This window comes from Grus americana, chromosome Z (genome assembly GCF_028858705.1).
Source record: "Grus americana isolate bGruAme1 chromosome Z, bGruAme1.mat, whole genome shotgun sequence".
NCBI lineage: Eukaryota > Metazoa > Chordata > Aves > Gruiformes > Gruidae > Grus > Grus americana.
In genome coordinates this window covers 52,335,574-52,351,452 of record NC_072891.1, presented here as the reverse complement: position 1 = coordinate 52,351,452, position 15,879 = coordinate 52,335,574, and the positions used below count along the sequence as shown (strand labels likewise).

The 15,879-nt window shown below is 38.3% G+C and overlaps 1 protein-coding gene across 10 annotated transcripts in view; it reads left to right on the top strand.

Moving 5' to 3' along the window:
• Positions 1-13,092, top strand: part of GNE (glucosamine (UDP-N-acetyl)-2-epimerase/N-acetylmannosamine kinase) — a 33,408-nt gene extending 20,316 nt beyond the window's left edge. For all 10 annotated transcript variants that reach the window (XM_054811044.1, XM_054811036.1, XM_054811042.1 and 7 more), the window contains 6 exons: positions 735-945; positions 4,519-4,648; positions 7,719-7,940; positions 8,946-9,128; positions 9,786-9,902; positions 10,623-13,092. In XM_054811044.1, coding sequence (XP_054667019.1) covers positions 735-945; positions 4,519-4,648; positions 7,719-7,940; positions 8,946-9,128; positions 9,786-9,902; positions 10,623-10,858 — 1,099 coding nt within the window. In that variant the 3' untranslated portion in view covers positions 10,859-13,092. The remainder of the gene's footprint in view (positions 1-734; positions 946-4,518; positions 4,649-7,718; positions 7,941-8,945; positions 9,129-9,785; positions 9,903-10,622) is intronic.
• The last annotated feature ends 2,787 nt before the right edge of the window (positions 13,093-15,879 follow it).

Here is a 15,879-nt window from a genome sequence, read left to right as displayed (position 1 = left end):
GGCTTGTGCCTGAAGGACACGCTACTTTATAGCTGGATTGACCTCAGGCATCATATATAGAGAGTCCTGAGTGCAAGTTTCCTGGGGAGCTGCAGGATCACAGCACGATGCTTTTCTTTATTCTTCAGCCATACAGTATTGACCTTCAGTTCTTTAACGTATAAGTTCTTAGAAACTTCAAGAGATCATATTTGTCTAACTAAGGACAAGAATCAAAAGTTTATTTCTTAAGAACCTCAATAGAGTAATAAAACTGAATTCTGTAATACCAAATGTCTGACAGCACGTATGATGATATTTTTAAACCAGACTTATACGTTGCAAACTGCCATGAATGTACTGTTTATTATTACATAGTTGTCATCTGTGTGAGAAGTACATCTTGTCTGGACATGTAGCACACATATAAACTTTCCGTAATTTTAGAGCTTTAGTATGTGGGTCATTTCATTAAACTCTTAATTTTTATATTTTTCTTTTTGTCATCATTAGCTTTCCAGTTTTCTACATTCCATGTTTCGTATTCTAAAATGGAGCTAATGCCCAGCTTGCACAATCTGTTGTGTGATCGTCAAACTACTGACACTATCTACCATATCCCATGACAGACTTGAGTAGTGTCAACTACAGTATTGTCATAGTAGCCACAACATAATTTTGTAATGACACAGTGTTACAGCCTTCTATCATATAAAGAACTTTATAGTGTAATTTCCTTTTTTTTCATATTATAGCTCAAAAATATATGGAGATGGTAATGCTGTTCCAAGGATTTTGAAGTTCCTCAAATCTATTGACCTCAAAGAGCCATTGCAAAAGAAGTTCTGTTTTCCTCCTGTCAAAGATAATATCTCTCAAGATATTGACCATATTCTAGAGACACAGAGTGCTCTGGCTGTGGATCTAGGTGGAACTAATCTCCGAGTAGCAATTGTCAGTATGAAGGTAAATATTCTGTTGTGCTTACAGAGATTCTGCAAACTCCATTGGGCTTTGTGGTTTTGTTCCTACAGTCAAGATACAGGCTTATGCTAAACAGCCCGAAAACAAAGCAGTCCTACTGGCTTTTGCTGTTGAGAGGTAAAGTAGATTTTCCCTCACTTGTTGCACCTTTCATACAGCCTTGATAAAATTCGCCTGCTGGTTTGCTCTTCTAAGGCTGCTATTAAACTAGCAAAGCCCATTTGCTGGTGCATGGCCCTAGCTGCTCCCTCTCTGTGGAAGTCATACAGACTTCAGAGAATAGGACAACTTTCAGATGTGTTGGCTCCCTGTAAAAGGTGACTTGGTTCACCCTGCAACTTTTTATATGTCAAGCAAAAAAGGGAAAGGCTCCAAGAGCAGTCTTTTTACTTCCCCACTGCCTTACACAGCCATGTAATGGACACACAGAACCATTTCGAGCAACAATCAGCATCTAGCAAAGCAATTCACTGAGGGAGAGTGGTGGCTGAGTTCAAGGTACAGAATTTTGCATCTCTTCTACCAAGAGAAGAACAGCCAGTAAGCAAAAATTCTCAGAATCTTCCTGCATAGAAGCATTATCAGTAAGACAGTGCCGAGCCTCAGCTGGAACAGTGTTCACTGTAATGCATCACACCACAGAGAAGTAGACCAATTGGAGAGAGAATCAGGAGAAAAACAGTAATTATTACAGACAAGAAAAACAGGAAAAAGTTGAAGAAACCAGAATTGTTTAGTCTAGAATAGAGGAAACTGACTGAGGGGAAAAAAAAAGCCTTAATGTAGAAGCCTCTTCAATGAAGAGGAAAATCAGATTCACTTGTGCATGAACAAGTAGTAAAGTATTAGAGTAGTAGAAGGTAAAATTACTCTGAAGTTTTTCTTATTATCCAGCTTAGCTGTCAATGCAAGAGAAGGCTGGAATAGATAGTCTGGAAGGGCCTGGTGTCTTCATTGCCAAAATAGTAGGAACCAGTTTAAAGAGGTCTCAAAACCAGCTGAATTACAGTTTGGTGATCTTGCATTGGTAAAGGGTGGTGGATTTGATCTTCTAAAACTCCTGTCAGGGTTTTTGGTTGGTTTTGGTTTTTAATTGTGTTGACTGTATCCTTTGATGTATGAAAAGAGGTGCTTGATGGTTTAATACCATCATCGAAGTAAGTAGAATTTGATATATACACTAGAATTCATAGAGACTTTAAAGATTGAGTGAGTTTTGAGTCTGATGTGCCTCTCTTCTGTAAAAGTAACCCATTTGAAATAGGCTTGAAGTTACAGCCTTGTGAAGGCTGTATGGAGAGGTGTTCAGGTTTAGGGATACTGCGCGACTTAATGGTCACATGCGTAGAAGTTCCTCAACCCATTTGTCTGGTTGAGGCACAGTAGAAAGCTTTGCTTTGCCTGCGTCATAGCACTAATAAGTATGCATTGCTTGCACAGCTCTGCCAGTCATAGACAACATATTACAAATGTTTGACAGCTAACTTACGAAGATGAAAGTTCATACTTGGCAAACGTAACAAAACCTGAAGTCTTAAAAAACTGCAAGTGAGGCCACCAAAATGGCATCAGTATCAATGTGGTGCCAGATCACTTGCAAAGGTATCGTGTAGTGAAACAAGTAAATACACCCATGTCCATCAGGTAATTATCCAGATCAATGAAAAAACCCACAAAATTTCTATTTCAACTTGTGCGCTTCAAGTTTATGGGACAAAAATTACTTGGCGATGGTGTAAAAATATTGGAAATAATTCTTATCCAGGTTGATAAATGAAAGCATGGTTAGGACTGAAGAATTTTAACTCATTTAGATACCCATCTTACTGTTTGGGGAAAAAAACCCCATGAAAATCCTTAACTCAGTAGCACTTTAAAGATGTGAATAAAACTCATATTGAGAAGTCTTTTGCTTTTATTCTCAACAGTATTGGACAATTACTCCTATTGTTACGCTGCATACTTCCAGACAACTAGATCAGTTAGACATAGTTACCCAGAAACAAAAGTAAGTTGTCTGCAGAAAGATAGAACGCTATGTAAATTGACCTGATATATTACAGAATTTTTGCATTCATTTAAAAGGAGATATCTGGCACATCTTTAAGGTTTTAAAGAAAACTTTTTAAAGTTGGGGGTTTTTTTGGTGGGTTTTTTTTTTTTTAGAAGTAAAATTGACACCACATTTTCTGCAAACACAGCCAGGGGAAAAACAGAGTTTAAAAAAATCTTGTCCATTTTGCAGATTGTAGCTTGGGGTGGCATTTATAAAAGTTGAAATGCAAGTAAGAGAGAAAAGGATCAGACTTTCATGATAAAATTTACACAACAGATGTAAGCATTTAACAGGAAATGGCAGAGTTGAAGGTGTAGTTTTCTTTTCATGAAGAAAATAACTGAGTTTTCAAAAGCTCCTTTTAAGAGCTGTTGTGTCTGCTCATAATGTTTGCTGCAGCCTTGTCTTCCAAAATAGCATCCTCTGATTCCCTTCCCCCTCCAAACCAAAAGTGAAGAGGAAACTAAACATCATAAAAATCCCCAAAACCTATTGCTGATGTGATGCTGAGGTGGTAGGATCTAATACTCAAACCATTGATATCTTGGAATTTTCTAAGTCACTTTGGCAGTGACTCGGCTAGTTGCATGTAGACTGTCTTTGTTACTCCTCTTGGCTTAGTTGTGTTAATACACTGCTGTTCGCTTAGATATATTGTAGAATACTGGGGATATAATAGGGAGAATAACACTGTTAAGCAGCATATCTTCTGCAGTTTCCTGGCCTAATCCTGCACTATTAACATAACATTAAAATCAGTTTTGTAGTAGCCACAAATTCAGGCATGCACAATGAATGCTTTCATTACCGCTGCATGACTCCTAGGGTTGAAAGGAATCCCTTCTGCTTGGTCCCTCCCTCCCCTGTACAGCATACATCACAGTAGATGGTACTTCAGAAATATTTCAAGTGACTCAGAAGTATAATTGCTTAAAAGAAAAGCTATTTCTGAAAGGAAATTTTGCATTGAAATTTCCGGCATTTCTGTCCTCCTGCTGGTAAAATAGCAGTGTATGTAACAGCCTGTGAAACTTTCATCTAATCAACTTGGAAACATTTTATTCTTCAAGCACTGTGGGTTTTCTGTCTTTTTCAGCAATTGCTACTTTCTTACTTTTTTTTTAACACTGTAGTATTGAGCTTAGGTGCATTGTTGTATCACAGTTTACTCTTAACAACAGATCCAGCAGCTCCTGTGGTATTTCCTTACACAATCCATGTGTTCCTTAAACTATGTATTTTATTTCCGACAAGGGAGGTTGATTACAGAAGCAGAATGGGATGCCTAATCTTGCAAATTAGTCCCCCAGAGTTGTCAGGAATCTTGCACAAAACAGGCTATAGGACCAAGATCTAAGGCACGCATCTTTTTGTTGGGTTTTTTTAAAAAGAGAAGTTATGACTCTCCTTTTCCAAGTTGACCTGTTGTTTAAATTGAAGAGAAATCTCATCATGAAATACAGTTCTGTGGGGCATGTTTTGTTGTTTCTAATTTCTAGGGTGAAATAGTCAAGAAGTATACCCAGCTCAACCCTAAAACTTATGAAGACAGACTAGAATTAATTCTAAAGATGTGTGTAGAGGCTGCATCGGAGGCAGTAAATGTGAACTGCAGAATTTTGGGAGTAGGTAAGTTAACAAATACTAACTGTCTTTTCATCTAAGTTTTTCCACATGAAATGAAATCACTACTGATTAATTTAAAACACTTTTCTAAAATGAATCATGTATTTTAAGCTCTTAAATTACATTTTTAACACAAAAACTTTTTAAAATGTCTGTCAAAATGAGAAGCTGACTATAAAGACTGAAGTTGCTGCAGTCTGTAACAGCCACAAAAGCAATCTGCTAAATTATATCTAAACTGTATCTAAAATGTGTGCTATACAGATTTTGGTGGATTTTGAAGTTCCCTGCCATCTCCAAATTGTGAGTCAGATGCTTAGTGTATATTGAGACAGCTCTTGAAACAACTGCAGCTGAGTCAAGTTTCTTCTACTGCCTGTAAGCCTTTCTTTATGGCCAGGAACAACTGTGCAGCAGAATCCTCAGTTACAGTAGGGCAGACTAAAAGGCTGAAATGTTAGATTAAATTTGCAGCTAACAGAGACAAAAGCAGCCTTTCTGTTGGTGGCCGGTTTACTTACACTGTAGTAGAGTTTATACCAGACGGGACTTCTTCAGTTTGATGACAACTGGAAATTTTGGTCTTAGATATTGCAGTTATTTATGAAGGTGTTGATTAACGTGTCCTGAATTTTTGAGGACATAAAATCCTCATTTTAGCTGAGAAATACTCCCCAGAAAAGTAGATTGCTCCAGATCAAAACTTACTTGAATCACACAATAGAAAAAAAAGTTAATTTTAACTTCTTTTAAAAGTATTTTCCAAAACTACCTTAAGTACACAAAGCCATAAGAAGAAATATGCCAGACCTTCAAGTCAAATCTTTCAGACTATCTGTTGGGTAATACACATGACTTAACCACCCAGATTATTTTATTGTGTCCAAATGCTAAATCTTGAAAGCCTCATAGTTCCTGTAGAAAAGATGGTGAACTCTGCAGTAGTCACTATTGCAAGTATCTAAGAACAGCTTATTAGGACAATGAAACCATAAACTGGTTTACGGAGGTTTATATATGGGGAAAAATCTTTCCTTTTTTTTTTTTGTCCTTTTACATAGAATTACATTCTTAATTGTTCTTCAGCCCCCTTCCTTCTGTGACTGATGGCTTACTGTTCAATTACTGAGTAATGAGGGGAAGAGTTGTGCTACAGAGTCAGAAATTTCTTACCCAGCTATTTTTGTTAGCTGCTCTTTGCCTCACTCAGACTCACAGTTTTAATCGGAATACTAGCTGAAATTGAAAGTTCTCTTTAGAGAATGACATATAATTTCTATGGGAATAATTAATGTATTAGATTCTAGTCATTTCGTTAAGGCTAATAACCATAAGATGGAGAGTTCCTACAACTTTGTAGAAACTTTTGCAAGACTGAGCAGAAGGGCTAGACTTAATCCTGGACTTTTTATCAGCTATCAGCTTTTCTTCCAGCTATCATAGGTAAGAAAGTAATAACTGTTGGAAATGAATAAGGAGAAAGAGCTACTATCAAAAAGCAATGAAAAGAAGTGTTTTCCTCTTTAGTCCTACAAACTCCTGTCAGCACTCAAAATACTAGCTACATGAGCGTAACTTCGATTGAAGAACTCCCACTAATACCAAACAGGTTTGCAAAGTAGGACTCTTGAAAAAATCATCATTTTCAATATCTTTTTGTCTTGATGATCAGTCTAGATTGCAACTGCTCTGCAGTTAGTTTCAATTTTGTTATTTTTGTTACGTGTTTTCACTCAAAACAAAACATTTATATTAAACAGCTTTATGAAAGTGAGGGAAAAGTAAAGACTATCAGGCTCAAAGAACACTAGCAGCTGTTACTGAATTTTTTTTTTTACTTTTACAAAATAAAAATTTTAAACCAAAGGAGACTCAGATCTATACACAAATGTTGCATAGCGGTAGTTGTGAGAGCTATCAATTTACTGCTACTAGGCAGTATTTAAGTTATCTTTCTGGAGCTGATAGTAGAGAGGATGAAGAGATAGCTTCTGCTAATTCCCGTAGTTGTTTACATCAATTATAGAATTACAGCATGTAGAAAAAGTAGACACATTTTACTAAGCTATTGCTGAGTTAGCAGCCAAGTATTAAATGAGGTTTTGTTGTAATAAACATTTGGTTCTTAAAATCTTAGTGAGACCTTCACAGATTGACATTGGGAATGTCATTTCTATTAGGTACTTGCTGACAGGTTCTCAGATGATTTGTTCTTTACAAAGTGAGATTGGGGGCGGGGGGGCAGTCTTACAGCTTTAATGTTCAATTCAACTGCTTGTCTTGTAGCTTTTGTGCTGCTTTCTATTATAATGTTAACCCTGGGACTCTTTTCTCTGAACATCTTAAGATAAGTGACACAATTATATAATCTCTATACAAGAATAGATAAAATGTTCAAACTTTGTTGTCTAGAGCTAAATACTTCCATAATAGAGTGGCCTGCTTTTTGGAAGTCCTGACAGAGTCCATGAACTTTGGAAGCCTCTCCAGCTAGAGAAAACTAGTTTGGCTAATAGTGCCTATTATTAGCCACTATTCTGTTAAGTAGACAAATCTCTGGACAGTTTTGATTTTTCTGGAAAAAAGTGTATTTTTAAGTAGAACTTACAACTCAAAGTCCAGTGATTATTTTTAGTCATTCTAAATGTTGAGAGTTACAACAAATTTCAGAACGCTTCTATTGTTCCAGGGTTTGAACAATTTATTTTGTACAGTTTGCTATTGTATGTCTTTCATATATGACTAAAAAGAAACACAAGTATTAAGTGATTTGCTGCAATCTTGCCTGAAGTAGGAACATTAACTCTCTGACTAACACTAACCATTACCCATCTAGTTAGTTCTAAGATATTGGGTGCATTGTGATTAGAGCAATGGAGTTCTGTGAATTTTCTTTACTTGTCAGAAACTGCACCGCCAGTAATACTTAGAAATAATTACTTTCACACTCTGCTTCAAAGCCTAGTATTAGAAATTAAAATATGTGTCATTGCAAAGAGAAAAACAGATTTGTTAATTGAAGTATTACAAAGACTTAGTTTTGATTTTTCTCTCCTGTATTTCTGGGACTTAGGTATTTCCACAGGGGGACGAGTAAACCCCCGAGAAGGAATTGTGATTCACTCTACAAAACTCATTCAGGAGTGGAGCTCTGTGGATCTCAGAACTCCAATATCTGATGCTCTGCACCTGCCAGTCTGGGTGGACAATGATGGAAACTGTGCTGCTCTAGCAGAGAGGAAATTTGGTCACGGAAAAGGAATAGAAAATTTTGTAACACTCATTACTGGTACAGGTAGGTATGTTATAGTTCAATGAAACCCAAAGTCAAAATACCAGCACCATCATTCAGACGCTTAGCTGATCTTAGAAACAAACACCACCACTGTGCCTGCAAAACCCTCATATATTAAACCAAAAATCCTTTTGCCGCTACATCTATTTGTTTCTTTTAGGGTACTTCTTAATTATTTAAGCAAATTAAATCTTTTGCATACTATAAGCTTCTTGGAAAAGAAGTTCTACTGATACAGCTATGCAGGCAAATTATCCTTTCAAAATAAGGAAAATCTAAGCAACTTTAGCTGGAATAATTTTCCTTTTTCCAGCTTTATAGCTTAATTCTCTTCCAGCTGCAGAAATACAAGTCAGATCAGAATATGTATCAAGAAGATAAGCAATTGAATATGAGAGATAAGCAATTGAATATGAGAGATGATGCTTATTATATCTCAAATGCAAATGTGGGGTAACTTTTCTTCTTTGTTAAGTAGATAGCCCTTTAGAATGGTGGCAGTAGCAACTAGCTGATGAATCTCTACCCAGGGTTTGGGAAGGGGCAACAGAGGATTGCAGATTTAAGTGTCCTGGCTCTTTAGTACACAGGTTTAGCTGTCTAAATACAACATTAAAACATCTCATCTGAAATGCAAAATTTTAAAGCCACTTCGAAGGTTAGTTTTGTGCATAAAAAGCATGACTTACAAGCTTAAAAGATCTGCCATAGTAGTTCAGTACCATCTATAGGCTTTTTAAGAAAGGAGAAGCATCATATACCATTTTGATACATATATGAATAGGAGGGAACTATAAGCTTGCTTATTAGGTGTGTGAACAGAGGAGAGTTCTTCAATAACCAGTAATTTTTGGTTTCCAGTATGGAAGATGATTGATGCAAATGTTTTGTCTTGTCTGTATTAGAATAAGCAGATGTCAATGTCCTGCAGAATTGGGGCCTTTAAAAAATGTATTTTACCTTTTTTTTTTTTTTTTAATCATATAAGTTTCCATATCTTTGCAGGAATTGGAGGTGGAATTGTTCATCAACACGAACTGATCCATGGCAGTTCTTTCTGTGCTGCTGAGCTTGGGCATATTGTTGTATCTTTAGATGGACCAGAGTGCCTGTGTGGTAGCCAAGGATGTATAGAAGCATATGCCTCTGGAATAGCATTACAGAGAGAAGCTAAGAAACTGCATGATGGTATCTATGTGCTTTATTTTTGAAAACACGATTACTAAATTGCAGTAGAGAAAGAAATTTGCAAAGGTAATATTAAGAAAAATAGACTTGCCATCTTTTTCTAGGAGGAGACAAGAATAGGTTTACAGGCAACCAGATAGGATTCCTGTGTACGGCCAACCCAGGAGCTGCCAGAACCTGTGTAATACAAGTGATGGCAATACCCCAGGCAAGCCACGTTTGGAACTACTGGTCTCAGAATTACCAGAAGTATGTAGTAGAGTTTAGTCTCTCCTTTTTAAGCATGGTGTGAGGTAATCTGACAGGCATTCTGTGATGTTTGGTTTCACAATGATTGTCTTTCAGCAATACCTTCTCAGTCTTAGATAAGTTTGAGAACATTTATATTTTATTTTATTAACTTTGGGGCTGACAAGACTAGTGAATTCCCATACAATAACTGTCTGAGTTTGATGCCCTGCTTCTACAGGTACTTTCCTGAATAATATGGATATGACCACTTTCACTAAACTCAGGGTTGGGTAGATAGCTCAGGATTTAGGCTTCAGTGTGCAAGTAAGAGAGACGTAAAGATCTTAACTGCCTGTTTGTCACCCTCCATTTCTTGACTTACCATATTACAATGTTTTTCTCTTGGCTTTCTCTTTTCCTCTTCAGAGGATCTGCTTTTAGTGGAAGGAATGTCAATGAAGAAGGAGGACGTTGTTAGCGCTGCACATCTCATTCAAGCAGCTAAACTTGGGAACACAAAGGCAGACAGCATTCTGAGAACAGGTGAGGACATAGCCCAAAGTGTGGAACCCTCCCATGATTAGATTTTTGAGAATACAGAAAGAACTGTACACTGTACAGAACTCTACACGTTGAGACCTCTCTATATAAAATTACTAATGGTAATGAAATGTTAAATATAAATGTTGGAGGAAATGTGAGCAGAAGTGAGTATTACAAGTCTCTGTTCCAGTAAATGAGAAGATGAAAAGTTTCTGCAAAGATCAGTTTAAAAAGGTGACGTCTCAACATTGTCATTTTGGAAAATCTGGGGACATTTCATTGTAGGCAAGTGAATGGCTAGTCTGAGTAAGCAAAGGCAATTTACATATTACTTTACATAGGATATTGTACTGCTTTACTAGCTTTAAACACAGTCCTCTTCTTCATGCACTGTGCTGATAGCACTAAGATGGTAGAATAATGCTTTCCTTTTTTCTTTTAGCTTACAAGAGTGGTAATGCTTTGCTTTGTCTTTCATATCCATATCATTAGATAACACATTATTGTGCAATAAAATTGCCTTTTTTTTCCTTTTACTTTTGAAGGAAAAATTAATGGCAAAATCATATTGTCTGATACCATAAACTCAAGACTGTCTGCCATATGGAATAGAACACTTTCCTGGCAGTGTCATTTGCTGCTAACTGACCTATTTTCAACAACTGATGCTTGGACTGCTTTGAGTATTCTATTTAACTTCTTTTTATTTTATCTTTTCAGCTGGAACAGCATTAGGCCTTGGAGTTGTGAATATTCTGCACACCATGAACCCCTCTCTTGTGATCCTTTCTGGAGTTCTAGCTAGCCACTATGTTAATGCTGTCAAAGATGTGATAAATCGACAGGCTCTGTCCTCTGTTAAAACTGTGGATGTGGTAGTCTCAAATCTAGCAGATCCTGCTCTTCTTGGAGCTGCTAGTCTGGTACTGGATTATACTACACGTAGAATATACTAGATACCTGGAAGAATTACAGAAATGGACTGTTCAAATTCCTAATGGGTGGAGGGAATACTTTGCCTAAAATTTTTCTTTGATGAGAGCAGCTACTGAATCAGAGTAGTGTTCTGAATAGTTAGTGACTACTTCAGCATTTCCTAATTGAGGTATTATCTTTTTGTATTTTTCTGAAATTTCATCTGACTTCATGGAAATTAATGTGCAATTCTGTTGTTTTTAATCATCTCTGTGAGTAAGCTCGTATGTTGTTTTAAGTGCAGCTGAATTATTTATGAACATATCTTGATGTATGGTGTGTCAAATTAGAGCTAACATTTGGGGATCCATATCTCATTTCCCACCTATGTGAAATGAGAAGTCTACAATGTTGTCGACCAGCTTTTCAGTTTCCAGGTTTCCACCCACAAAGGAAATATGATGAAATCACCAATAGCAGGTAGTAATTTCAGTGGGTGGAAACAAGGGAAGCTGCCTCTACAATCACAAAGGCTGCATCTAGAAATTGTGGTTCATGAAGGACCTTGGTGGAGGCAGTTTATTACATCATCTTTAGAGGGCAGAGACCCATTTTAGAAGCTTTGCGCATGAAGGAAAAAGATCGTGGTCTAGTAAGCTTACAGCTTGTAGAGTAGTCCAAACTGACAAGTGTAGCAATGAGCATCTTTGCCTTCTGGCTATGGCCAACAGTAAATTATTTGAATTTTATTGTTTGGGGTTTTCTCAAGGGACTTAGTCTACTACTTTGTCTGCCAAATTAACAGAGAGAGACTGTTTATTCTTTGGTAGCCAGTTAGCTGAAATTCAGCTATGTGGCACATCAGAGCATAAAGACTTTACTTGTCAATAAAACTCTTCCACTGCAGACTGACATAGTGCATCTTCTCAGCAGTTCTGGTGGCTGCAGGTACACTGTTCTTGTCCTGTATTCACCATCAGCTCGCAGGATGGAAAGTCAAATCTGAGCCTCATCCTTACCTTCAAGATATTCAGAAGCCTGGGAACAAAGTATGTCAAATACCAGTGAAGGCTTGCCTAGGTAAACCATGGTTTATGTTTCTTTAACTAGTCCTTCTTTGAGATTAGCTCTGTCTTTATCCAGCTGCTTTTTAGCACACTTTCAAGATACTGTAGTAACGACAACTATTTTATACAAGGAGAATCTGAAAAACAGACCTATCTAACATATCAGCTATCCTAGAAGGAAGATACCTGTGGAGGAACAGTCACAAGACCATCCTCTATCCTGCATTTAATGGCCTGTTTTGACATCTGACTCAGCCACCACTGATGATATTCTCAGAAGCCCAGTAATGTACTAGTACAGGGGAATAAAATATTTCCACACTCAAACTTCTCCAACCAAAATGAAACAACCTTCTGCAACCACTGCGCTCTGCTGTACAATAATTTTGGACTGAATAGCTGTTAGTGTAGTGAACCATTCTACTGGATAATTCTGGGGTATAATCTGCACAAGTTTCCTTTACTTGATCCTCTCTTGCACAAGGAATCTTACTGAGAACTCACATCTTCACAGCAGACTTTAGAAACACCTCCAGATCTCCTCCTTGATGTCTCCAGGAATAATTGCACAGCTTCTATACCATAGTTTTTTCTCAGAGTCAGCAAATACTGGCTCTTAACCATTTGCAAAGTTGGAGTAGGCTTTATGTCACATGGGGTTCTTAGTTCCTTTTCCTATGTGTCTTGGTTTACTTGGCAATTCCCAGTAACTTCTATACCAGAGCAGTAGCTCCATGAGCAGGTCAAGAAGAAATCAGCTTTGCTCTGTGGTGATAGTAGCTCAGGTTAGGAGTAACAGTATTGAGGAACACAAAGGAGCCCTATCATTTCATCTTTCCAACCTCTAGCATCACAAGGAATGCCTGACTAAAAGTGGGACCAGGCTTTTGCTTTCCAGACCTCCTGAAGCTAGGATATTTTTGATGGACTCCAGGTATGTTTTTCCCTAGCAGCTGAAGGGAGGGTGCAGGCTTAGAGAAAACATGAAAGACTAAAACACAGTTGAAAAGTTTTACTCTAAACAGTAAAGGTGTTTAATCCTGTTAAGAAAATGGTTCCTGAAATGCTTTTGAACATGGTTTTTCCTGTCAACTGGACAAGAACCTGCTGCATATGTGCAAGTGGTGCAGAAGTCCTTGCAGTTTTCCCTGATAAGTTTGTGGGTTTATAAAAATCAAAAAGAATAAAAAAAATATTTAATAGCAAAATAATGATTTCATGTGTTTCTCCTTTCTTCCCTGTTTAAACAACCTCCCTCGTGCTTCACGCACTTTATTGCGGACCAGAGGTTTTTATGGACGCTAGCTCCCAATTGTGTCCAGCCCTGGAGGGAGTGAACATCAGGTGTTCACAGAACCCCTGCAGTACCATGGTATCTCATTACTTGATGCTGGCCCTCTGTCCTTGAGAGCAGCCCATACCATCTAAGAGGGCAAGCCAGCCTTTATATCCATTACTGGGAGGGAAGAAGCAAAGGCACAAAGCAACAGCTGAACTCTTTCCCCAGCTATTATCAGCATTTCAGAGCCTAAAGAAGCAGTGCCTTATTACCTGCACTGGCAGCATCTGCTAATACCACCTGCTGTAGGAAGAGGCTTGGTTTTGCAGTATCCCTGATAAGTGCATACAGTACCCTAACTGTGCTGAAGCCTTAGGAAGAATGCCACTGTCAGCCCTCTAAGCAGAATTGCATATCATACTCAAGAGCTTTGGCAGGAGGAGATGCCTCATGGACATGCATGTTTATAATCAGCATTGTGTCAGCAAGAACCAGCAGCACTTAGAGAGTGCCAAAAGGTTGGAAAGTGATTTAAAACTGGAGGTCTTGGTGATGTAGCTTTTAATTGATGTAACACCATGTAAGATTCCTATCAGTCCCTATACCGCATTGCTCCTCATCCCCAGATCTGGAAGAAGACTGCTTTGTCCACAAGAGCTCTGCCTAAGCATAGAAACCAAACGAGCCAGAACGAAGGACCACGAGGCCAGCTGAGTTTTGCTAGCTGTCTTTTTAGAGATTATTGCTGATGCTTTGCAAGCCATGTAGCTAATCAGTACAGCATCAGGGTTTGGAATTTCTTTTTGGTCTCCTGACCGTCAAGTTTAGTTTTGCAGTATTTTGATCTGCCATCAGGACACAAAAGTAACAACTGCCTCAGCCTTCTGGTGGTCTTGAAGCACTGTCCTTCCTACATTCAGTGTATCAAAACTGTCAGAAGGACATACTACCAGTGGAAGCACTGTCAGGTTTGTATCACAGAAACACATCACAGACAGTAAGGTGCAGACAGAGTTTATACTCTGATTCAGTCTGCATCAGTGAAATCTAATTGCTGTGCCCCTTTCAAATGCTGTGGAGAGTTTACAGGCATTAAGGGTAAAACAGCTGGACTGTATACCCCTTGGACCATTCCAGATAATTGTGTATGGAAAACAGTTTATCAAAGGCACATTAGAACTAGTGCTTTGGCAGCTGAAGTGTAGGTGCCAAAGCCATGTATTAAGTACAGTTGTTTTAGCCTGGCACCACGCTACATTTACTTCATCATCTGAAAGCAGATGCTTTGCACTGTGGGTACATAATGTTTCAGAAACAACTAAAAACACTCATGAGATTCTGAAGATGACACAGAAATCCAAGTTTTTCTTAAGCCTTGCTTAAGTTTGCACATACAGTTGTAACATTTCTGGGTTGGTTCATTTGGCAAGTTCACACCAAACAAGATCAAACCATATACTTTGCTGTGGTGCCCAAACCACGCACTGCTTGCATGTTGCAGTTTGATATAAAATCAGACAAAGATTACTGCTTTTTCAGATCGAGCAAGGCAATGAGAAGACAAGTAATACAGCCAGTTTTTTCTGCTGCTGTCATAATTGAGGGAGGCTTTTAAGCTCACAACCCTCCTGATCTCACACAAATCTCAGTTGTATCCTTAACAAATATTACTGTTAGGCTGTTACTGCTAGCTGAAGAAAGCTTTGCATGCTTGAAAGCACATTTTTTTCCCACTAGTCTAAAAAGAGGTAACATCTCCACACCACTTTTGCCTTGCTTGTACTATTAGACCACCATTGCTGTAACTCTATCTGCAGGTGCTCTGAATACTAGGTCTTCCAGCTTTTTTTTGCATGAAGCACATTACACAAATTTTAAATGCAAATAAAGTGCCAGATTTCTGCTTAATTAAAGTATATGGAGATTGTATTTAAGGTAAAATTTTGAAGAAATAACTTTTTTCCAAAGGTTCCTTTATTTTTAATTTCATACACCTGTGATGCAGCACTTCTTTTTAAAAAGCTAGTAAAATTTTACCTCATGCCTTCAGCTGGGTAAAATTTCTGCACATGGTGACCAGTAAACAGCCACAGGAAGCAAGACATTAAATGTGTAGTTCTAACTGTAGCCAACAGTATTGCAACACTGTAATCATACATAATTGTCAGTGAAAGTTGCATTACTGATGCAAGACCTAATGAAACACTCCCCTGTTGAACCATGAACCCTCTGAAGTCAGACCTCAGAGGCCTCGCTTGTCAGTAACCTTGGTGTAGCCCCAGGCACATTACCACCCAGTGCCACAGCGTGCTGCTGCGCACCACCGTTCTGCAGAGGAACAAGCTTCCTCACATGACCGGGGCTACGGCAGGAAACCTCTCTTGGCAAAAAAACCAGCCACCCACCTTGTCCGTTCTAAAATGCAAGCCAGTAAACTATGTATTTTCCCTCTTTACCAGCTGCTCAGGGAAAGCCATCAGCAAGAAACAGGCAAGCCATAGCATGTTGATTTATGGCTACTTAAAACTGTTACTCATGTTCCTCAGGCTAAGAGGATGAAGGTGCAGCACTCATTCTCTACAAATGCTCATTACCATTTCAGACTGGCCACGTGCTGAATGGCACCTGATCACAAGCTAAACAAAGCAAGGTCTACACCAGGATGTATTCACCATGAGTCTGCAGCTTCTCTCTCAATGCTGCATGAGAGCTTTGT